The 24,527-nt window shown below is 52.7% G+C and overlaps 1 protein-coding gene across 8 annotated transcripts; it reads left to right on the top strand.

Annotated features, from left to right (window-relative positions):
* Positions 145-22,184, top strand: XRCC1 (X-ray repair cross complementing 1). 8 transcript variants are annotated; one of them, XM_013988646.2, is made up of 17 exons: positions 145-321; positions 1,192-1,284; positions 7,943-8,053; positions 13,562-13,720; positions 14,903-14,977; positions 15,069-15,174; positions 15,371-15,501; positions 15,573-15,684; positions 15,796-16,054; positions 16,250-16,366; positions 19,055-19,148; positions 19,296-19,428; positions 19,755-19,806; positions 19,900-20,039; positions 21,341-21,431; positions 21,791-21,866; positions 21,971-22,184. In XM_013988646.2, exons 1-17 carry the CDS (start codon positions 271-273, stop codon positions 22,082-22,084), a joined length of 1,914 nt encoding a protein of 637 aa, XP_013844100.1. In that variant the 5' UTR covers positions 145-270; the 3' UTR covers positions 22,085-22,184. The 8 variants fall into 8 exon arrangements, 7 of the variants coding, with proteins under 7 accessions (XP_013844100.1, XP_020950135.1, XP_020950136.1 ...); XM_013988644.2 differs by having other exon boundaries at positions 154-321; positions 15,555-15,684; XM_021094474.1 differs by adding an exon at positions 11,433-11,522 and having other exon boundaries at positions 160-321; positions 15,796-16,366.

Here is a 24,527-nt window from a genome sequence, read left to right as displayed (position 1 = left end):
ACGTCACTGGGAGGAGGGGCTAGAGAGCTGTTTGGCCTGAGGGAGGCGGGAACAGCTCGTTCGTTGCTAGGGAACAGCGCCTCTGGCCTCTGGCTGGAGAGACGCACTGGGCTTGCGCAGTGTTGACGCGACCTCCGGCGCGCCGCTGTTTGAAAGGCCCGAGCCTCGCGCGCTTGCGCAGTTAAGCCCGCGCAGGGAGCACCCCCTGTCCGCCCCCTAAACTCAGACCCTCCTGCGTCTTTCTGGCCAGGCGAAGCCCACGGCGCTGACATGCCGGAGATCCGCCTCCGCCATGTGGTGTCCTGCAGTAGCCAGGACTCGGTGAGGGACTGGCGTGGGGGGAGGTTGGAAGAAGTAAAGGAAATCGTGAGGGGTCTCTATGAGAACTTTTGGAGTCTAAAAGGTGTTGAAGAGAAATCAGCATCTGGGCTGCAAAGAACAACGAACTTTATTTGGAGTCTTAGGAATTGCAATTCGAGAGATATAGATTCCCATAAAGCTGAAAGAGGGTTGGGAAAGAGAGTCAGGAGCTTATGAGGACGAAGGCTCGTTAGGTTGAAGTTGTCTGGAGAGAACTGTAGTTGACTCTGAAACAAGTAAGGAAACATTTAGCTTTAAAGAATAGGCTGTCATGAGTTACTTTAGGGTAAGGGAGCCATAAATAGATAGGCTGGCATGAGTTATTTACCGAGAAGGTTGGATTAGTATCTTGAGTTTCTAGCAGATGTTTTGGATATCTGTGTTAATGCAGTAAGCGGTCACAAGGTCAGGTTCCGTCCAGGCTGAGACCTGCATGGGCACAGTTCCTCAGTGGCCTCCCAGCTCCATTTTAGCGAGCTCTCTTAGCAAAACGGACTTCATTTTGATTTTCCTTTCAAAAAGGAACTTCTGGGGATTCTAAGGAGGCCACGGGGGAATTTCCTGGCAGCCGTAAGGGAATTCTGGGAGAGAAGTGGAATAGGAGGCCTTCTGGGCATCTATGGAACTTCCAGAGAGGAGAGGAGGGAGTGGGGAGCTTCCTTAATTTCCAGGAGAAAGTGCTGTAGGGGACTCAAGGCAGAGTGTGGGGAATTAATTGGGAAACTTAAATCTGGGGGATTTCAGCGGGCTTGGGAGGACTCAAAGGAATAATCTGAGAGCTGGGGAACTAGCTGGCATCTCAAACTCTCCCTTTCCCACTCTTCTCTCCAGACCCACTGTGCAGAAAACCTTCTCAAGGCAGACACTTATCGAAAATGGCGTGCAGCCAAGGCGGGCGAGAAGACCATCTCTGTGGTTCTCCAGGTGATCCTGCCCTCCCCCCTCTCCTCCATAGGAGTCTGGAGACCCAGGTCTGGACTCTGCTCTTGAGTTAACTGGCAGTGAGTTGAGACACTTCCCCTTTGGACCTCAGCTTCCTCACCTGGAAAGTGAGCAATGTGATCCCTTTGCCCCTTAGCACAGGAGAAAGGTGATCCGGGGCCCAGGCCAGGGATGACTGTAGGAATCGGTGCGGGCCCAGGTAGTTTCTGGGCTGCAGGTTCCTCAGCTGGAACGCAGTGAATCATTGCCGTGTATCCTGCCTTTTAAAGTCAGTGGGTTCAAGGCTGGAAGTGTCTCAGATCATCTAAGCCAGGCAAGCTAATTTTAAAGATGGAGAGGTGGAGGGAGTTGCCATTGTGGCTCAGCAGTAATGAACCCAAATAGTAGCCATGAGGATGCAGGTTCAAACCCTGATCTTGCTCAGTGGGTTAAGGATCCAGCGTTGCGGTGAGCAGTGGTGTAGGTTGCAGACGAGGCTCAGATCTTGTGCTGCTGTGGTGTAGGCTGGGAGGTACAGCTGCTCTTTGCCCCCTAGTCTGGGAACCTCCATATGCTGCAGGTGCGGCCCTAAAAAAAAGAAAAAAAAAAAGATGAGGAAATGGAGGCGTAAGGGAAGGAGAAGTGAGGTGGCTGTCTGAGCTGCCACGGCTGGAAAGCTGAGTGCTTTGGTGCCCCTTTCACCAAGTCCGCCCCCAGCCCTGTGGAGTTGGAGGAAGGCAAAGGGGAAAGGGGAGTTTGACCTGAGATGGTTATAGAATTCCAAACAGGCTGCTCCCTTTGGGCATAAGAAACTGATGGGAGAAGCGAGCTCAGTGTGATTTAAGCGTCTGCCCTTTGCCAGGTGCCAGCCTGGGTGTTTTCCTTGCATGTTCTGGCTCTTCACGGAGTCGGATGTCCTAAGGGCTGTAAGAACCACTAGTAAATGGCAGTGCTAAGACTTGAGCCCATTGTGGGTGCTCATAACCATTTTGTCATACTGCTTCTTGTTCACACATGGGCTTGCATTTTTTGGGGGTAGATTTATTTATTACTATTTTTTGGTAACATAAAGCATTGTCAGGAATTGTACCCAGACTTTATGGAGCACTTCATACCAGCTATGTTTCACTCATTCTTTTTTTTTCTTTTTTTTTTTAAGTTTTATTGAGGTATAGTTAATTTTCAAGGCTTTGGTAATTTCACTCTGTACAACAGAGTGACCCAGTCATACATATGCACACATCCATTCTCTCTCAGATTCTCTTCCCACGTCAATTGTCACAGAGTACTGGGTAGAGTTCTCTGTGCTGCCGCTTCATTCTTACAAGAACTCTGTGGGAATTCCTCTCCTGGCTCAGCAGGTAACAAATCTGACTAGCATCCATGAGGATGCAGGTTCGATCCCTGGCCTCACTCAGCGGGTTAAGGATCCGGTGTTGCCATGAGCTGTGGTGTAGGTCACAGACGCGACTCTGATCCTGCATTGCTGAGGCTGTGGTGTAGGCTGGCAGCTGTAGCTCTGATTTGACCCCTACCCTGGAAACCCCCATATGCTGTGGGTACGGCCCTAAAAAGCCAAAAAAAAAAAAAAAAGTATATGTGTGTGCGTATATATATGTATGTATGTATACATTACACACACACACATATATATATGTCCTACCAGAAGGAGGGCCCCTGCTTTATAATGTGGGAAAGGTACAGATATTGAGTTCTTACCTCAAAGGTACAGTTGAAGGAGTGCTGCCTTATGACCTGGCAGGTGGGTGCGAGTTTCTTTGCCAGTCATTAGCTGTGTGTGACATGTGAGCCATGTATTTACCTGTCTGAGTATCAGTTTGCCCATTGGGAAAGCTTCCGCCTAAAGTGGCTGTGAGGATTCAGTGAAGCCTGGCCCAGGGGGAGCGGAGCCAAGTGTGGGAGACAGAATTATGGCCCCCTGAAAGGTGTCTGCATCCTAATCCCCAGAACCTGGGGCCATGTCCTTTATGGGACATCCTTTAAGGGACTTTGCGGATGTGATGAGCCAGGATCTTGAGATGGTGAGATTGGCCTGGATGATTTTGGGGGGTGGGAGCGGGTGTAATGTAATCACCAGGGTCCTTATGAGGGAACGAGGGAGGCAGGAGAACCAGAGTCAGAGATGTGAAGACAGCTTGAGTGGTGCTGCTGCTGGCTCTGAAGAGGGAAGAGGGGCCACAGCTGGGGAGTGCAGGGGACCTCTAGAAGCTGGAAACGGGACAAGGAACCGATCCCCACCCCAGAACCTCTCGAAGGAAAGTTTATCTCAGCTAGTGAGACCACATTTCAGACCTCCAGATCTGTTAGGATGTGTTGTTTTCAGCCGGGAAGTTTGTGGTAATTTGTTAGGACAGCAATGGGAGACCAGCACCTGGCACTCAATAAGAAGTGTTCTTTTTGCTTTCTCTGTTTTTTTTTCTCTCTCTCTTTTTTTTTTTTTTTTTTTTTTTGCTTTTTAGGGCTATACCTGCAGCATATGGAAGTTCCGAGGCTAAGGGTCAAAATCAGAGCTGCAGCTGCTGGCCTACACCACAGCTACGGCAATGCTAGATCCTTAACCCACTGAGTGAGGCTAGGAATTGAACCTGAATCCTCATGGATACTAGTTGGGTTCTTTTTTTTTTTTTTTCCCCTCGCTTTTTTTTTTTTTTTTTTTTCTATTTCTTGGGCCACTCCCACGGCATATGGAGGTTCCCAGGCTAGGGGTCTAATCGGAGCTGTAGCCGCCGGCCTACGCCAGAGCCACAGCAACGCAGGATCCGAGCCGCGTCTGCGACCTACACCACAGCTCACGGCAACGCCGGATCCTTAACCCATTGAGCAAGGGCAGGGACCAAACCCGCAACCTCATGGTTCCTAGTCAGATTCGTTAACCACTGCGCCACGACAGGAACTCCCCCCTTGCTTTTTAAGGCCACACCTGGGGCATACGTAAGTTCCTAGGCTAGGGGTTGAATCAGAGCTAAAGCTGCCACCCTACACCACAGCCACAGCAATGCAAGCAAGATCCCAGCCATGTCTGTGACCTTCACCACGGCTCACGGCAACACTAGATCCTTAACCCACTGAGCGGGCCCAGGGATTGAGCCCTTGTCCTCATGGATACTAGTCGGATTTGTTACCACTGAGCCATGAGGGGAACTCCCACTTGTTGGGTTCTTAACCCACTGAGCCACAGCAGGAACTCCCTGTTTGTTTTTCTTTTATGATCTCAGCATATGGAAGTTTCTGGGCCAGGAGTCACATCTGAGCCAGAGTTGGATTTGCTGCAGCTGTGGTAATGCTGGATCCATAACCCTCTGCACTGGGTGAGGAATCGAACCCTCATCCCTGCCATTGCAGAGACATTGTCAATCCTGTTGCACCACAGTGGGAACTCCAAGAAGGTGTTTTTTTTTTTTTAATTGACATATAGTTGATTTATAATATTGTGTTGGTTTCAGGTGTATAGCAAAATGGTTTGGTTTTAGATAGATAGATACATCAATTCATAGATAGTTGTATGTGCATGTTGTCTTTTTGCAACTCTTTTCTATTATAGTTTATTACAAGATATTGAGTATAGTTCCCTGTTCTTTTTTTTTTTTTTTTTTTTTTTTTTTTTGGTCTTTTTGCTATTTCTTGGTCTTGGGCCGCTCCCGCGGCATATGGAGATTCCCAGGCTAGGGGTCCAATCGGAGCTGTAGCCACCGGCCTATGCCAGAGCCACAGCAACGCGGGATCCAAGCCGCGTCTGCAACCTACACCACAGCTCACGGCAACGCCGGATCCGCAACCCACTGAGCAAGGGCAGGGATGGAACCCGCAACCTCATGGTTCCTAGTCGGATTCGTTAACCACTGCGCCACGACGGGAACTCCAGTTCCCTGTTCTATACAGTAGGTCTTGTTGTTTAGTTTATAAATAATGGTGTGCATCTCTTAATCCCAAACTCCTAATTTCTCCCTGCCCTCCTTTCCCCTTTGGTAACCATAAGTTTGTTTCCTACATCTATGAGTCTGTTTCTGTTTTGTAAATAAGTTCATTTGTCTTGTGTTTTGGATTCCACATCTAAGTGATACATTTGTCTTTCTTTGGCTGACTTCACTTAGTATGATAATCTCTAGGACCATTTCTAGGTTGCTGTAAATGGCATTATTTAAAGAATTTTCAGGAGTTCTTGGAGTTCCTGTTGTGGTGCAGCGGAAATGAATCCCATTAGGAACCATGAGGTTGCAGGTTCAATGGTTGCAGGCCTTGCTCAGTGGGTTGAGGATCTGGCTTTGCCATGAGCTGTGGTGTAGGTCTCAGAAGCAGCTCGAATCCGGCATTGCCGTGGCTGTGGTATAGGCCAGCAGCTACAGCTCCAATTAGACCCCTAGCCTGGAAACCTCCATATGCTGCAGGTATGGCCCTTAAAAAAAAAAAAAAAAAAAAAAAAGAATTTTTAAACTTTAGCCGTGATGATCCTTTTGTGACAGATGAGGACTCTGAGGCAACTGACTTATCAAACCACTTGGTGAGGGAGGGCAGAGCCCAAGTTATAACTCAGGGGCCATTGTTTCTTCAGCAGGTGGTTCCTGGGGGCCCCCCATCCACCTGTCTGTCCATCAGGAATGTATGGAAGGTCTTCTGTGACGGCAGGATCTGCTGCCATTCATGGAGCCTGTGCTCTGTCCGGGCCCTTTCCTAGAGCATTTGCACGTGTTCTTCATTTGAATCTGCACAGCGACCCTGTGAGGTATAAGTAGTTTGTTTGCATTTTAGAAAACAGGCCCAAGGGGTGACATGAAACCCTTTGTCCCAGAATCACACAGAAGTAAGTAAGCAGAGCCAGGAAGGGCCAGGCACTGCACCTGTCACAGGGGACACAGTAGGACATGACTCCAACATGGTCCCTGCTCTCACAGAGCTGAAAGTCTGGTGGGGGAGACAGATGCCAGACAAAGACAAATTGAAAATGTAACTATATAATGTCAAGTGACGATGATAAAGAGCAGTAAAGCAGGGTCAGAGGGTGGAAGGAGCACCGGGTTGGGGGCGGCTTCGGTGGGTCTGAGGAAGTGACATCTGAGCAGGGACCTGAGTGGTGGAAGGAGCCAGCTAGGGGAGGGTCTGGGGGAAGAGCGGGCTAGGCAAGGGGAAGGGCTGGTGCAAAGGCCCTGCGGTGGAAAGGAACCGGCCTGTTCTCGGGCAGAAGGAAGGCCGGCCTGGCCGGAGGAGAGCCACCAGGTGGGGTCAGGGGCAGAGGAGTAGCTGGGGACTCGTGTTTCTGGGCGGCACCTTGCACCATCCCAGGCCTCGGAGCTGGAAGCTGCAGTGGAGGCAGCGGGCTTCCCCTGGAGCCCCTTCCCTCAGCACCTCGTCCTTCTCCAGCCCACCCGGGGTGGGTGGCAGAGCACACCTGACTAGCCAGCCTGCTTGGGCTCCTGCCGCGTGACCTCAGGGAAGTGACAGAACCGCTTCCTGCCTGTTTGCTCATGCGGAAGATGGAGATAATAATAGTTCCTGGCTCGTGGGGCTGTCATGCAGAGAGAAGATAGACCTCCGGAGCACAGAGCTGTCCGCTGCGGGGCCTGTGGGTGGCGGTGGCTGGTGTTCTGTGCCATCTCAGTTTCCTTCGGAGGGAGGGTTGTTGTGACGCCCCTCCCCCTTCACGCGCGAGGAAACTGCTGCTCAGAGAGGTTGTACGTCACCCAGGGCTGCACAGCTTGGCAATGGCAAGGCTGGATTTGAATTCCAGCTCGTTTTCCCCCAAGTCCAGGCTCCTTCCCCGCCTGTAGCCGGTCCTGTCTGTAGCACTGTGTGGGTGGGGTGACAGGACAGATTGGACTGTCACATGATCCTGGCAGTGGGCGCAGTGTAGGGTTGTGGGTGAGGTGCCTCAGAGGATGCTAACAACGCATCATTCTAGGAGCTAAATTAAAAAGCCCCAGACTGGAAAGCAGGAGACTGGCTTCAGCTGTTCCCAACTGCCGTCCACCCCGCATGCCTTTCTGTGCCTTTACTGTCAGACGGGGTGGGACTGGCAGAAGCTTTGGGGGAAGCCTTCCTAGGTCTTTCCTTCTCAGGAAGAAGAATCGTGGAGCAACAACAATGATGCCTCCTGACTGACAGCAGCAGAGGGCCTCCTGCAGGCCGTGCCCTGCAGCCATAGTTGTTTATGCACATAATCCCAGATTGGGCGACATCCACATTTTGCAGATGAGGAAACTGAGGCTCCGAGAGGTTAGCTGACAAGGCTAACCTTGTGCAGAGCTGGGGTTCAAACCCAGGAGCCAGTGGTGAGCAAAACCAGACCAGGCCCTACCCTCAGGGAACTTCCAGGGAGTCCTGTGTGATTGGAGGTGGGGGTGACATATGCCATTTGTCTGCTTAACTCTGGCAGGAGAGCTCCATGGTGGCAGTTTATAAACTAATCCGGCCAAGTCTGGCGGAGTTGGGGAAGTAGGTATAGGGGCTTCTGCAGACAGTGAGAGAATATTTTCGAGCTCTGACTCTGGGCCACACCCTGTGCTGTGTGCAGGGGATACAGTGGCCCCACTCAGCCTGGCTCCTACTGTCATGTTGACATTACTAGGAGATGTGGTGGCCCCGATGGTGGCCATTTATCTTCTAAGGTTCCATGGCGAGCACTGACTGTGCTTTCTCTCCCCTGCAGCTGGAGAAGGAGGAGCAGATACACAGCGTGGACATTGGGAATGATGGCTCAGCCTTTGTGGAGGTGCTGGTGGGCAGCTCGGCCGGAGGGGCTGGGGAGCAAGACTATGAGGTATGCAGGGCCTTCTGGCCCAGAAGCTGACTGATCCCTGCCCCAGAAACTCTCGTCATTGCCCCAGGGTCCCCCAGGCTCCAGGCCAGGGCGGTGACAAGTCACACTGACCTACCTTCTGGAGGAGCCCAGGGTTCAAGGAGACAACAGACCCAGGTGGTAGGCCGTGCATGGCAGCTCTGAGTCCAAGCTTCCATCCTGATTGCATGAAGAAGCAGAGGCACCTCTTTCTTCTCTGATTCAGTCATTACTTGAGAGCAAAACTGCTTTTCTCTGGTTCCAGAACTTGTTAAGGATATCCCTGCAGATTGAGATTCCAGATTGCTTAGGGTGCCTCTGTTAGCACCTCTATGTATAACAAACATTTACAAGAAGGAATGCCCTTTACTCTCTTAGGAGTATTTAAAAAGTTGTCCTAGAGTTCTGTTGTGGCTCAGTAGTAAAGGAACCCGACTGCTATCCATGAGGATGCGGATTCGATCCCTGGCCTTGCTCAGTGGGTTAAGGATCCAACATTGCCATGAGCTGCGGGGTAGGCTGGCAGATGCAGTATCTGATGAGACCCCCTAGCCTGGGAACCTCCATTTGGCACAGGTGTGGCCCTTTTTTTTTTTTTTTTTTTCTGGTTGAATTAATTCAAGCTGGATTGGCGAGATCATAACAAGTCAGGTAGTGAATTAATGACGTGTTTTGGGGTAAAAATAAACCTACTGTGAAAAAGAGAGTTTACAATTTTAGGTGGCTAAATTAGTTTTCTACAAGATATATATTTTTTCTTGCAGTGAAAAATTGCTTTTCATGGGGGTATGTCTTGCATAGAGTGAAATGCACAGGTCAGAGTTCTGAGAAATGTGTATGCACCTGCAGAGCCATCCCCCAACTCGAGACACAGCGTTGCTGTCTCTCTGACAGTTCCCCCTGGTCCCTGTGCGGTCACTCCTCCCACCCTCAGCTCAGGCCACCACTGATCTCTTCTCTGTCACTACAGACTAGTTTTGCCTGCCCTAGAGTTTCATGTAAATGGAATTTTAGGAGTTCCCGTCGTGGCTCATCGGTTAACGAATCTGACCAGCATCCGTGAGGACACAGGTTCGATCCCTGGCCTCACTCAGTGGGTTAAGGATCTGGCATTGCCGTGAGCTGTGGTTTAGGTTACAGACCCGGCTTGGATCCCGAGTTGCTCTGGCTGTGGTGTAGGCCAGCAGCTGTAGCTCCGATTTGAACCCTAACCTGGGAACCTCCGTATGCCTCCAGTGGGCCCTAAAAAGGAAAAAAAAAAAAAAAAAAAAAGAATCTTATTAACATGTATTCTTTTTTCGTGGTTGGCTTTTGCTCAATGTCCTATTTTTTGAGGCTCTTCCTTATTGTGTATGTATGTCAGCGGTCCGTTCCAGCTTATTGTGAGGCGTAGCACTGTAAGCGTAGATCACGATTTGTTCATCCAACCCACTGAGCCAAGTGGAAACTCTGCCACATTTTTTTTTTCCTTTTTGGCCACCCCGTGCCATATGGAGTTTCTGGTCTAGGAGCCAGATCCGAGCCGCAATTGAAACTTATGCTGCACCTGCAGCAATGCCAGATCCCCGACCCACTGTGCCAGGCTGGGGTTCAAACCTGTGTTCCAGGGCTCCAGAGACGCTACGGATCCTAATGCACCACAGCGGGAACTCCCACCACTTTTTGTTTACTATGAAAAAAACTGCTGGGAACATTCTTGTGCAAGCCTCTGTATAGAGATCTCTTTTGGATAAATATCGAAGCATTTAGTTTCAGGGTCTTCGTTTAGGTATGTGCTTTAAGCTTACTGGGAATGGATGCCTTTCCAGAGTGGTTATCCCATTTCATATTCCCTTCAGCAGCATGGGAGTTCTCTCTGTTTCACACCCTTACTTATGCTTCATGTTGCCAGTCTTTTAAGTGAACACGTGTTGAATTTCATCAAATGTTATTCCTGCCTCCCAAGGTGGTTTTTAACAAATGAGGTTTTCCTGAAACACACATTCTAAAAGTCCTCTAAGTTCTCAAAAGGCAAACTGAGGCACATTATGTTCTGAAGAGTTTCTCTGAGCCAACAGTTGAATCAGGCAAACAAAACTGAACAATGATTCAGAGTGCTGCGTGGTGGGCTAGGACAGAGGTTTTTATAGAGAAGACTTAGAAGCAAAGCAATTATTTAATTGGCTAGAGCTTCAATGGTTGCCTCACTGGGAAAAGTTAGGACTTAGCTGTTTATGATTAGTTGTTCCTACATTTCATTTTCTTAGATTTGATTTTGCCAACTCTGCCTTAGATTTGGGTTGGTTTACTTAGGCTACCTAAGCCTCTAGAGCCACCCAGTCTAATGGCCTCCTTGTTTACAATTTAAACAAAATTAACAGTCTTTGGGATGATTTTTTTAAAATTCTCTTTTTTTTTTTTTTGTCTTTTTAGGGCCGCACCTGCAGCATATGGATGTTCCCAGGCTACAAAATAGGAGCTACAGCTGCCCACCTATGCCACTCCCACAGCAATGTGGGATCCAAGCCAATCTGTGACCTACACCACAGCTCACGGCAACACTGGATCTTTAAGCCACTGAGCGAGGCCAGGGATCAAACCCGCAACCTCATGGTTCCTAGTCGGATTCATTTCCGCTGAGCCACAATGGGAACTCCTAAAAGTTCTCTATTCTTAGCAAACAGATTTAACTCAAATTCTACCAATAAATAAATAAAGGAGTTCCCACTGTGGCTTAGAGGTAACAAACTCGTCTAGCATCCATGAGGACACAGGTTTGATCCCTGGCAGCAGGTGCGGTCCTAAAAAAAGAAAAAAAAAATTCTATTTTGTGAAAAAAGAGGAAATGTATCTGGTGTTTGAATCTTTATTATTCCCCTTTTTATCTAGCCAGGAAGGTGGAATGGCTAGCTCGGGGCTTCATCTTTTCTTATATGTCACAGTCTCCCGTTCTCTCGAGATTTTTTTTTTCTTTTTTTTTTTTTTTAGAAATAAATTTTTATTTGCAATTGTTCATCTCAGACTCACATACTACCAAAAACCAGAAATGGTGGCTTCTTGTTTTTTCTGAATCTAACGTTGTGGGGTTTTTAAAATTTTTATTTTTGTCTTATATTTCTCAAGATTTTTTAATTAAACTTCTGCCGGAAGTTTTGTTATAACTTCTAGCCAAGACCAGATTCAAGACTCTAGGGCTTAGAACACCTGGCTTCTGCCTGGAGGCTAGATATGCCTGGAACGGGCAAAAAAAGAAAAGGAAAAAGGGCCGAGCAGGGCTGGTCCGTGCCGATGTCAGCAATACAAACCAAGCTGAAGGCACACATTGTAATAACTAATAGCATTTTCTACAAAATCAACACCATGTTCTTTTTTGGCTCTCCAGATTCTACAAAGCAGATACCTAAGCTTGCGAGGTCAACACAGGCTAGAGGACAAAGGTTTAATCCTGGAACCTTAAAGGCAGTCTTGGACGGTAAAGTGACTGGAGCTGTCTTCTCTTTACAGGGAGTGGGAGGAGAGCTCCCCCTTAGTGTGGGTGGCAGCTGCCAGCCACAGTTTACACTGCCCCATCATTTAGTCACTAGGTGATGATTCAGCTCCCCCATCAGCTCCAAATCAGTCCTTTTATAAACAAGTATAGTCAAGGCCAGGGAGATGACTTTCTTCTGTATAATTTTCTGCATCTTTGTTGTTTCCTTTTCATAGTCGGAGCTGAGCACAAAGAGATACTTAGTTATAATCTGTGTTTTTCTCAGCAAAAATCTTCCATTTTCTAATTTCACAAAATTCACAGCGTGTCAGTTTGAAGAGACTAAGTAACAGATTATTACCCAACTAAAACTGGCTCGCTGCCTAAGGATAGTTATTGTTTGTTTAGGAGGGATATTAATTGGATTCTTAACCTGCTGAGCCACAGCAGGAATTCCTAAACACACATTTATATTGTGTGTTTAATGATATCAATATACGCCGTCTTTGCGGGTCTGAGTATGCAGTTTGTGGTTTCTGCTGACCCTAAATCATGGCAGCGTTTCCTTATGCCTCGTGTGTGTGTGTGTGTGTGTGTGTGTGTGTGGTATATGTGTGATTGTTAATTCTGTTCTTGGGGAATATATCTGTGGGAATACTTGTGGTATGTGGAAGTTCCTGGGCCAGGGATTGAACCCGTGCCAAGCTCCTACAGTGATAACGCTGAATCCTTTAACCCTCTGTACCACAAGAGAACTCTGCTCCACATCCTCGAGAGTCCAGGCCTGTGGTTAGGAGTCTCCAGAGGGAATTTTTCACCTTTTCTCTGAGGTTCCCCCAGAGCTAAGGCTCCCACTGACTCTCCCCTCGAGACTCATTTCCCCCCCATTTACCCACAGAGGGTGTTGCCCTTTGGAGGGCCCGTCTCTCCTCCCCATGGCCATGGCTGTGTCTCCCCTTCTTCCCTGCTGCCACCACGTAGAGCCCTTTAATGTCAAGCTCTGTGCCACCTGGAATCAGCAACAGGGCAGACACCAACATCAGTGCTACCCACTGTACCAGTCAGGAGACTGAAGCCACACCAGTTAGTTTAACAGAGAGAATTAACCTAAAGAATTAGGAGATAGTAACATAAAGAATTAGTGAAGAGGCCAGAAGCCTAAGGGAGGACAAACCAGCAACTGCAGGGCGAAGCCGGCACCCTTAGGGCCGAAGGATCCAAAGGAAGAGACTGGAATTACTGAAATGCAGATGCTTAGAAGTTTGGAGGTGGGGCTCTTGGAGGCGAAACTCAGACCCCGGAAGGGGCCACCCCGGCTGGCCCTGGTATGTGCCTGAGAGGGTGGCGTGAGGCTACTTCTGCAGCTTCTGAACTGATTCAGGCAAACTGGATTCACCTGCCCCCCAGGGAAGTGAGCACAACTGGGGGGCTGCTCACAGATCTGCAAGAAGGCGCAGATCCCACCTCCCTCCTCCAGCCTTGAGCCCCTGTCTCTAGTTCCCCCTGTCAGCAGAGCCTGACAAGGAGCAGCTGGAGATGAGAAATGTCCCGAGCATCCCAGAGCTGGGCCACCAAGGGTGCGTTTGAACAGAGAAAGAGTCATTTCATGACAGGCCAGCCCCCCACCTCCTTGGATTCTGCACTGTCATTTCTGGCCTGCTGTAATTCCCCTTGCCTTTTGGCCGATTCTGCCGTGCGTTTCCAAAAGGCGTTTGCATACAGTGCTGGTCCTTGTGAACATCCCCCTGCTGTGGGCGTTTCCTTGGGCTGTGTAGCCTGCTGTGTAGCCAAACATGGAAGTCTGCGCAAGAATTTAGGGAAGGATGGCCCGGATCTGGGGATAGAAGGATCCTTCCAGGGCCTGGGTCAGGGGAGGATTGCCTGGAGGCCCAGAAACAAGAGAAGAAGCCTTGAGACCCGTTGAGGTGCAGCTGGATCCAATTACTCCCTGGTCCCCACTCAGGCCCGGCCCTCTTCCAGCCCCTAGGAGGTGTCACTGAAACCAGCCAAGCCTGGTTCTCACTCACTGTGCCTCTTCCCAGGTCCTTCTGGTCACCTCATCTTTCATGTCCCCTTCCGAGAGTCGCAGTGGCTCAAACCCCAACCGCGTTCGCATTTTTGGGCCCGACAAGCTGGTCCGGGCAGCAGCAGAGAAGCGCTGGGACCGAGTCAAAATTGTCTGCAGTCAGCCGTACAGCAAGGTACTCGAGGTGGGAGCTGTGGTGCAGGGTCCTTGGTCCTGAGTCCCAAGAGAGGTGAGGGGCTGACATGGGGTCCCAGAGGGCTGGGAGGACCAGACAGTGGATTTTCCGTGGGGTTATAAGGAGACTGGGTCCCTGTGTTCCCTGAATTTGGGTATTTGGGTTGAGATCCTCCCCAGGTAGGAATCTTTGTGTCCTGGAGGGAGAGCTCAGGGAGTTGGGAGGGGGAGCCTCTGACTTGTCAGAGATGTGGCCTCATAGATTTGGGCCCCGGAGTTTAAGATCATGAGCTCTCGAGTCAGAACACTGGTTTAAAACCTGGCTGTTGGAGTTCCCATTGTGGCGCAGTGGAAATGAATCTGACTAGGAACCATGAGATTTGGGGTTCAATCCCTGGCCCCACTCAGTGGGTTAAGGATCTGGTGTTGCCGTGAGCTGTGGTGTAGTTTTCAGGTGCAGCTCTGATCTGGTGTTGCTGTGGCTATGGCATAGGCCGGCAGCTGTAGCTCTGATTTGACCCCTAGCCTGGGAATCTCCATATGCCACAGATGTGGTCCTAAGAAGAAAAAAAAAATAAAACCTGGCTATTCCCCTCCTTAGCTGGGTGACCTCGGGCTAGTGACTGACTTTACCTTTCTGGCCTCAGGTTCCTGATCCTTACAGGGTTGCTGTAAGTTAGGGATGCTGCGCTGTGGTGACGAGGCCCGGTGTGTAATGACAGCACACGGGAAAGGTGTACTTCTTACCCAGGGGTCTTTCCCTGGAGGTGCTCGGCTGGTCATGCTGGGACCCAGGCTCCTTCCTGTGGCTTCGCATCTGCCCAGCAGAGGGAGAAGGAGCCTGGAGAATTTCTGAGTTCCAGAAGTGGCACCCAGCCCTCCCTCCTATTCTGCAGGCAGGAATTTGGCATGCAGAGTGGATTCGCTTAGACAGCAGCCTGTGCCAATTGCTCTGAGGCTCAAGGAGCAGGGGCATGCAAAGGGCTTGGCCCCGAGCCTGACCCTGAGTCAGGGCTCAGTGACAGCTCGCTCTTGTTACCCTCATCATTGTCATCTGGCACCTCCCCAGACACAGGTGTCCGTAGGAGGGAAACATCCAGAAAGGGTTTCCCTGAATGAAAGGGACTGAGGCCACGCCTCTGTCCTTGGCCAGACTCCCTGACTCCTACCCCTCCTTTCCCAGGATGCCCCCTATGGCCTGAGTTTTATACGGTTTCACAGCCCCCCCGACAAAGACGAGGCCGAGGCCTCATCCCAGGTAAGCTCTCCCTGCCACGCCCAGAGCTTTCTCCCTACCTCCTCGCCGCCTGCCCACAGCCCTCCCACTGCACTGACCTTTGGGACCTTAGAAGGTGACCAGGCTTGGCCAGTTCCGCGTAAAGGAGGAGGATGAGAGCACCAGCTCCCTACGACCGGGAGCGCTCTTCTTCAGCCGGATCAACAGGACACCCCCAGGTAAGTGCGGAAAACCTGGGTCCTGAGAGAGTAGAGGCGGGGGGCCTGGATCCTGGGTCTGAGGGAGGAGGGGCCGGGGGTCTGGACTCCTGGGTCACTGCTGGGGTTGGGAACAATACTCTGTGCCCCAGGGACAGGAGCCAAACGGACTAAGGGCCCAGCCTTTTCAATCTGGATCCACTTCCCCCCTGTCCAGTTGCAGCCAGTGACCCAGCAGGACCCAGCTATGCAGCTGCTACACTGCAGGCCTCCAGTGCAGCCTCCTCGGTGTCTCCGGCCTCCAAGGCAACAGGCAGTGCCTCCAGGGCAGCAGGCAGCACCTCCAAGGTGAGCTTACCAGCCCGGGTGGGGAGCAGAAGGAGAGGAGCTGGAGGCCTCAGCCCCTCCCACCCCCTCAGCCTCAGGAGTCCCCCAAAGGCAAGAGGAAGCTGGATTTGAACCAAGAAGCAAAGAAGACCCCCAGCAAACCGTCAGCCCAGCCCTCACCCCCCGCCCTCAAGAGACCCAAACGTGAGCCACCTGGATTCCTTGTTCCCGCAGGGGCCTGATCCTGGGTCTGAGGGAGGAGGGGCTGGGGGTCCGGCCCCCCTTAGGACTGAGTCTACTCTTTGGCTTCCCCAGTGCCAGCTGCTCCCCGGACCCCAGCCACGGCCCCGCTCCCTGCCCCAGCACGGGGGGCAGCACCTGGGAAGCCCCGAGGAGAAGGCGCCAAGCCCAGGGCCCCCCGAGCTGGCCCGCAGGAGCTGGGGAAGATCCTGCAGGGTGTGGTGGTGGTGCTGAGTGGCTTCCAGAACCCCTTCCGCTCGGAGCTCCGGGACAAGGCCCTCGAGCTGGGGGCCAAGTATCGGCCAGACTGGACTCCGGACAGCACGCACCTCATGTGGGCCCCGCCCCCTCGCGTTGCCTCTTGCTTTCGCTCCCTGTCACTTCGCCTCTGCATCCTCTGCCTCTTCTTCCCTCTGATTCCTGCATCTTCCTCTCGGCCTCCCTGCCCCTTGGCCCGTGTCCTTCTCCCTGGCTCCGCCCTTCACCTCTCAGGTCCCACCTGGCTGACACCCTCCCTTCTCCCCACCAGCTGCGCCTTTGCCAACACCCCCAAGTACAGCCAGGTCCTAGGCCTCGGAGGCCGAATCGTGCGCAAAGAGTGGGTGCTGGATTGTCACCGCATGCGGCGGCGGCTGCCCTCGCGGAGGTGAGGCCTTGCTGCGTGTGTGTGTGTGGTTTGCACACGCACACCTGGGTTCAGCCTGTGATCCCTGTGAGCAGTGCCGGGGATCTGGAGAGAACTCAGGCTGGGGTCTCCAGCCCAGAGTCAGCTGACTTCCCGGAGGAGGAGGAGGGGCAGGGGCCGGGAGACGGAAGAGGGAGGGTGGGCTTGCCTAGGGTGTCCATGGAGGGCTCTGGGTAGTCTGCTTGGTCGGGAAAGGACACTGCAGGCTGAGGAAACAGTTTGCAGTTTGCAGGGCAGAGAATGGAGTGTTGGGACCTGATCACATTCTTTCCTCCAAAGCCTCTGCTTGGTGCCAGGCTGGGCTGGGCAATGCTGGGCCACAGACATTGGGTCCTGCCCTTAAAGGCCTCTGACTTCAGTGAGGGTCCAGACTTGTTCTGAAACAGTTTGCAGGAAGACCCTGGGGGGAACAGGGACTGCAGCGAGCCAGGGGTCTTCAAGGAGAAGAGTTTTGCTAGGCCAAACAGAGGTGGACAGCATGCTGGACGGAGGAGCCAAAGTAGAGTCAGCCTGGCATCTGCCTGGGCAGCTGCGGGGATGCGCAGTTCGCAGTGGGAGGCAGGAAGTGGCAGGAAAACGAGGCTGGGGCAGCAGGGACCACAGAAGGCTTTTCAGCTGGGGAAAGGCAGGGTCAGATCTGAGGCCTGGGGATTGGAGGGGAGGCCTCCTGAGTTGTACTCTGTGTGGTGAAGACAAGGCCCGAGCGTGTTCAGTGTTGGGGCTGTGCCTGGCGTGCTTGAGAGACAGGCTTTCCGGGAGGCGTGCAGGTGGAAGCCAGAAGGTGGATGGCTGAGCTCAAAGGCCTCCCAGGGCCTGGGCTCCGTCCCGCTCCTCAGACCCCTCATCTGTTGTTTGGAAATTCAGTCATCCCTGGAAGCCAAGAGTGAATTTCTGTGTTTAGCACACACTTGCTCGGCTGCTGATTATCCTGAACTGGTGCAAGGCCATTTATGGACTTTATTTATCCCATTGAGTGTATCGTCATATTTATTACAGAAATATGTGTGGCTTTGGTTTGCAGAGCGGACTCCCTTATACCCCACTGGGGGACATTCTCTAGCAATCTGTGCACCTGCTGTTTGCTGTTGTCATCTGAAAAAATCAAAATTCTGAACCGTGTCTGGCTCCAGGGGTCTCCTCTGTGCGTAGTAGGGAGCCAGGGGAGCTGTGTGTCTGGGGACAGGGCCACCTCTGTTGTGAGGGGTGAGGTGTCAAGGGGAGGCTGCAGGTGGGGACTCTGGGGGAGGCTGAGGCCTGGGGTGGGAAGAAGGTGGGATTGAGGACAGAGGAACTGGATTTGGACTATCGTCTGCCTAGGAGGGGTAAAAGGGTACGTGGAAGAAAAGGCAACCAGACAGACAGTATCGGATTTGTAACTGGATTTTGACCCTGCAAAATTCAGAGAGCACTTTATATTTTTAAAATCCAGCAATAGAAGGAAGGCTCCAGGGTGATGGTCTTTTTAGGGCCACACCCACGTCATGTGGAAGTTCCCAGGCTAGGGGTTGAATCGGAGCTGTAGCCATTGGCCTACACCACAGCCACAGCAACGCCAGATCCGAGCCGCGTCTGTGACCCACAGCACAGCTTACGGCACTCTGGATCCTTAACCCACTGAGCAAGGCCAGGGATTGAATCTGTGTCCTTGTGGATCCTAGTTGGGTTTGTTAACTACTGAGCCACAATGGGAACTCTCAAATTGAGTGTTTTTTTAATTTTTTAATTCAAAGTATTGTATTTTCTTTTTTTTTCTTTTTGTATGTGCCTGTGACATGAGGAAGTTCCAGGGCCAGGGATTGAACCCAGGCCGCAGTAGTGACAATGCCAGATCCTTAACCCACTGAGCCACAAGGGAACTCCTCGAAGCACTTTAAAGAAAAAGCTTAGTAACCCACCATCAATTCTGCATCCACTACTTTACTTTAAATCTTCTAAACTTCCCCTGAACCACAGTTTTACAGTGGCGGTGACTTACCCAAACAGGGTGTCACCAGCTTTGAAACAACCAAATCATGTGCAGAAGGGTTGAAACGTACAAACTAGGAAAGCACAGCCAACAGGTTCATTTGCCTTCTGCCGTATACATACTCTTCCCTGTGATTCGGGGCAACTTGATTGACCTCTCTGGGCCTTGTTTCCTCATCTGTGAAATGGGGCTAAAAGTAGCACCTACCTTAGGATTCAGTAACTCTGAATCTATTAAGTGTTCAGAACACTGCCTGGCATGTAGGAGATCCTGTACTGTGTTAGCTGTTGTTATGATCAGAACTAGGAAGATTCTTTTCCTGGAGTATCAGCGGCTTGAGGAACACTGAATAATATAGCATCAGGGTCTTTAAAAATGTGTTCGCTTTTGAGAATTTTCCCTTGATTGTCAGACATTCTCCTAATGAGAAACTGACTTTGAGTCTCAAAGGGAATGGTCATTTCTGACTTTTTTCTTTAAGAGGGAAGAGAAGCCAGAGAATGCTCTGGTCTCCAGTGTGGGTGGCTGGGGGACCATGGGGCCCTTGAGAAGCTAGGAGGCGGGGCCACAGTTGCCTCCCCAAATACATAGTAAACGCCAATGCCTGATGCTCCTTAAATATCCTCCCCTCCTCCCCCGGAAAACACGTCTGCTGTTTGTCTGAGGGCCCAATCCTCCCCTAGGTACCTCATGGCGGGGCCAGACTCGAGCAGTGAGGACGAAGGGGGCTCTCCTGGTGGCAGCAGCGGGGATGAAGCACCCAAGCCTCCCCGACAGGTCTGACACCCCCTGCCTGGGTGGGGGAGGGTGGAGTGGGTTGGAGAACATGAGTGTCGTGATGCCCCAGACTCTCCACGCCTGCTTCCTGCCGGCTCACACCTGCATGGCCCCTTCCCCCCTCACCAACCCATCCGCCCTCCTCAGCGTCCCCAGACCAAAGCCAGGCCCCCTCAGGCAGCAGGACCCAGCTTACCCCAGAGACCCCCAGCCCCAGAAGAGACCAAACCAGCCTCACCAAGGCCCCAGGACGATACCGACATCGAGGGGGAGCAGTCAGGTCAGAGCCTGAGGAAGGAGGGGCCGGAGGCTGGACTCTGGGCCTGAGGGAGGAGGGGCTGGGGCTCCAGCTCCAGGGCCTGGGAGCAGAGGGGCTGGAGACCCAGACTCTCTTATCAAAGCCTGAGCTCTCGGGTCTCAGGGAGGTGGGGCTGGATCCCAGACAGTCAGATCCTAACTGGATCCTCAGTGGGTCTGGAGGGCAGTTGAGATTGGGGGTTGGGATGCCCACATCTGTGCTCAGGCTTGAGACTGGGAGGGAATGCAACACCAGTCTTCCCGGAACATGAGTTAGGGGCCTCACATTGACTAAGCTTCCACCCGCAGGACAGGACAACGGGGCAGAAGATTCTGGGGACACTGAGGATGAGCTAAGAAGGTAGGACTGGGTCTGGGGGTCAGGGTGGCCCTGGCTTGGGAGGAGGGGCATCGAGTATGCAGGTTTTTCCCCCTCCCCTCTTGGCCCCGCCAGGGTGGCTGAGCAGAAGGAACAGAGGCAGCCCCCTGGCCAGGGGGAGAACGGCGAGGACCCATACGCGGGATCCACGGATGAGAACACGGACAACGAGGGGCCCCCAGAATCTCCTGACCTGCCAGTTCCTGAGCTCCCAGGTGGGAAATCCTCCCTCCTCATGTGGGATCTCTCCCTGTCACTTACCTACCATGACTTGCCCCAGCCCACCTTGGGGTCACTGCTGCCCCGTGTGACTTGTCTCTTAGTCTCCTCATCCCACTCTCCGGCCCTGGCCACCTCCTGTCCCTTAGGCCTCTTCCCCTCCCTTTGGATCCTCTCCCAACTTCCCTCCCTGTCTCTGTCCTGGCCTCTGGTGTGATGATCACAGCCTGGCTCTGGGCATGACCTCCTTTGGCTTTCCACTCCCCCCTGCCCCCCACCACAACGCCCCTCCCCAGACGCCAGGACCACCTGGGCTTTGAAAGTCTGCGGGTGCCCAGGCCCCAGCAGCAGGTTGAGTTTTGTCAGTGAGGGACGGGGCCCAGCACACTGACGATGAGGACATTGCTGTCTGTTGGGACCTACGTGGTGACAGCATTGTTATTTGTCACCCCAGACTTGCACATGGTGGGGTGGGGACAGGAGTCAGAGCTTCTGCCGGTTGAGAATGAGGGTCTGAGCAGAGGTGAAGTTCGTGGCCCCTGGAAGAAGCCGCTTCCACCCAGTTCCTCACTGGTGACAGGCGGGGGAGTGCTGCGCTCCTCCCGAGCCCCCAACGTGGCCTTGGTCAGTCGATGGCAAGTCACGTCAAACTGGATAAAAGGATCAAGACAGGAGTTCCCGTCGTGGCGCAGTGGTTAATGAATCCGACTAGGAACCATGAGGTTTCGGGTTCGGTCCCTGCCCTTGCTCAGTGGGTTAACGATCCGGAGTTGCCATGAGCTGTGGTGTAGGTTGCAGATGCGGCTTGGATCCCGCGTTGCTGTGGCTCTGGCGTAGGCCGGTGGCTACAGCTCCGATTGGACCCCTAGCCTGGGAACCTCCATATGCCGCGGGAGCTGCCCAAGAAATAGCAACAACAACACAAAGACAAAAAAAGACAAAAAAAAAAAAAAAAAGGATCAAGACAGCCACAGTTGGGGAGCGGCAGGATGGAAAATTCCAACCCGGGCCGAGCTCACGAAGAGATTTACTTCATGTAAGAAATAGTAATTGACTTTTACCATTAAGCAAAACAGCAATGACAATAACAGCAACTACCCAGAGGCTCAGCTGGGCCTGGCCGGGAACCACTGCCTATCATGTATTATTCCCACGCCAGGGTGTGCTCGGACACTCCAGCCCCGCTCCAGCTGCCCCACCACCTTCCTGTCCCCCCTCCGCGTGCCCTGTGGCTCCTGGCTGGTGTGCTGGAACTCCAGGGACCTCAGGCCAGGTTCTTTCCCCGTCTCCCTTGCAGATTTCTTCCAGGGCAAGCACTTCTTCCTGTACGGGGAGTTCCCAGGGGACGAGCGGCGGCGGCTCAGCCGATATGTCACAGCCTTCAACGGGTTGGTCTCCAGGGAGGTTGTGGGGAGGCCGTGGAGGGTGGAGCAGGGGTGTAGTCTGCAGGAAGGCCATGGAGTTGGGTGCCAGCCCCGCAGGCTCTGCTGAGGAGCCCTGGATGCGTAGCTTCCCCTCGGCTTCCTCTTCTCCAAAGCAAGGCTCCCCACCACCCTTCTGAAAGGATGGGTGACGGGTGGGAGCTTCGTGGCTGTGGCCAGCCTGGCCCATGAAAGAGTGGGGGACCCACAGGCATACCATAGGGGACACAGGTGGGGATGGGAGAGGATGGCCTTGGAGGACAGCTGGGGAGTAGGGCGTCAAGAGAGGGGACACCGATTCTCTGCCTGTTTTCTTCTCCCACCAGGGAGCTTGAGGACTATATGAGCGACCGGGTCCAGTTTGTGATCACGGCACAGGAGTGGGACCCCAGCTTCGAGGAAGTGAGTCCAGGAGGGGCAGGGAGAGGGGACCTAGCTTGTGCTTTGCATCCCCTCCATCCCCTCCTCTCTCACACGTCCTCATTTGCATCCCGCCCCGCCCTCAGGCCCTGATGGACAACCCCTCCCTGGTGTTCGTCCGCCCTCGGTGGATCTACAGTTGCAACGAGAAGCAGAAGCTACTTCCCCACCAGCTGTATGGGGTGGTGCCCCAGGCCTGAGGTGTTTGCTTGTGCACATGCACACACACACAGGAGTTAATAAAGGTGACTTGGTTTGGAGCAGCTGCCCCTCCAAAGTCTCCCCAGGTCCCCAACAGGCTTCCAGCTTCCTGTCTTATGTTTGGTTTTGCTTCCACTCCCAGGTCCAGGCCTCTGGGCTACCCAGTGACTTCTGTCCTCGGGTCCCCAAAAGAACCAAGGGGCTCTTTGTCACTCCTTCCCAGCCACTCACCTCGGTGGTGGCAGGGAATTGGGAATCCGACGCTGAGCTGCTTCTGACCCTCTGAGCCCATTCCCGGGTCTTGGTTGTCTGTCTGTGGGTCCTGGGCTGCAGGCCAGAATGTTCACGGGGTGAGCCTCTCTCTCAAAGTCTTGGCTCCCCTGGGCCAGGGACATCTCCTTTCTCCAGGGCTCTCAGAGGGAGCTATGTAACTGTCACCAGCCTGGCTTTATGTCGTCTCATTTAGGAGGTAGGCTTGGGTGAAGGAGCATTTTAATCAACCCACCCAAATCCTAAGCCCCCTTCAAGACTCTGCCACATTCAGGGTGGGAATTGCATGGGGTGATAGAGAATCAGGGCTGAAGCTGGGAAGGTGCTCTGGCGGGGGCCAGGGCCCTGGGGGAAGGCCAGGAAGTGGGAACCAGCTGGTGACCTCTGGTGACGAGGCTTTAGGGGCAGGCCTGGCTGGAAAAGTGGGCACAGTCCTGGCAGATGTTGGCACAGGTGGCTGTTTAACAATAGTGAAACGAAAAAATTCCCTTCCCCAGTTCAAGTGCTTAGTGGCTGCTGGACAGGACAGCACATGGAGTGCATGTCCCTCACCGTAGAATCGGGATGGGGCTGTCCTGAAGTGCTGCGAACTGCAGGCTGAGAAACTTGGACTTCATCCTGGAGGTGGGCCAGGGAGGGGGCAAAGGGTAAAGGGCGGGGTCACAGCTGAAGAGCAAATTAACCACAAACTTAGTGTCTTCAAACAAAAGAAATGAGTTTCCACTGTGGCGCAAGGGGATGGGCGGCATCTACAGCACCAGGACACAGGTTCAATCCCTGCCCTGGCACACTGGGTTCAAGGGCCTAGCATTGCTGCAGCTCTGGTGCAGGTCAACTGCAGCTCTGATCTGATCCCTGATTTGGGAACGCCATATGCCACAGGGTGGCCAAAAAAGGAAAAAAAAAAAAAGAAAGAAATGAATAAGCCTTCTAGGTCTGGAGGTCTGAAGTCCAAAATGGGTCTTACTGGGCCAAACATCCAGGTGTAGGCTGGGCTGCGTTCCTGGAGGCCCCAGGCAAGAATCTGCTCTAGTCTCTTCCAGCTTCTAGCAGCTGCCCACGTCCCAGTCCCCATTCGACCTTCAAAACCAACAGTAAGTCTTTCTCACGCTGTGTCACACTGACACTGACCCTTCCTGTGGTTACTCTGAGCCACCCGGATAACCTGGGATAAACTCCTTGTTCTAAAGTCAGCTCATTAGCAACCCTCATTCCTGCTACCTTAACCCCGGGGATCAGGGTGTGGGCATCTCTGGGAGACCATTATTCTGCCAACCACACCCACCAAGTGTGAGACACTGGGGCTGCCACCTGAAAAAAAGACCAGATCTGCACTTAGGGTTGATTGGCTAGGGTGGCGCTGGGCAGTGATAAATGCCATGTGAGCTGGGCAGTGTTCCACTGTGAGAAGATGGGCGTCTCAGAGGACTCAGCCCAGCACGGCACTCAGGGTAGTTAGGGTCTGGTGGAACCATTCCAGGCAGAGGGAAAGCAAGTGCGAAGGTCCTCAGGCTGGACACGTGCCAGGAGCCGCAGGGCGTCCTCGTGTCTGGAGACCCAGCATCCACCCCACTCAGCACTCCCCCCATGTTTGCTTGTAGCCAAACCCCATCTCTCCTGGCATCAGCTTTCCTATCTGGACCAGGTAAGGCTGGACCAAAGGAGTTTGTGTCCTTGAAACTTTGATGCGGGTGTGGTTGCTTTGGAGGAAATCTTCCAGGACAGCTCCACTGTCAGCATGATGCCAGGTTCCTGCCGGCTGGGAGGAGGGATCCTGCCCCTCTGCTGCCTTCCCCCAGGGCCGTGCTGACCGGCCCACAGCTCCTCCGCCTGCGCTGCTCTGCGGGTTCCATCCTTTTGCTGGAGATTCTACAAACTATCTCTCCCCAATCTGAGCTCAGACAAGAACTCCTCAAGAAGGCTTTTCCTGGAGTTCCCTGTTGTTGCAAAATGGCATCAGTGGAGTCTCTGCAGTGCCAGGATGTAGGTTCGATCCCTGTCCTGCACGGTGGGTTAAAGGATCTGGTATTGCTGTAGCTGCTGATCTCTGACCTGGTAATCTTATGCCGCAGGAGGTGTTTAGGGAAAAAAAAAAAGAAGGCCTTTGCTATCCTAATGGAATATGGTATTGCCATCATAGCTATAACTTGGTTTGTTTATGGCCAAGTTTAC

This window comes from Sus scrofa, chromosome 6 (genome assembly GCF_000003025.6).
Source record: "Sus scrofa isolate TJ Tabasco breed Duroc chromosome 6, Sscrofa11.1, whole genome shotgun sequence".
Classification (NCBI taxonomy): Eukaryota; Metazoa; Chordata; class Mammalia; order Artiodactyla; family Suidae; genus Sus; species Sus scrofa.
This window is presented reverse-complemented; position numbering and strand designations above follow the sequence as displayed.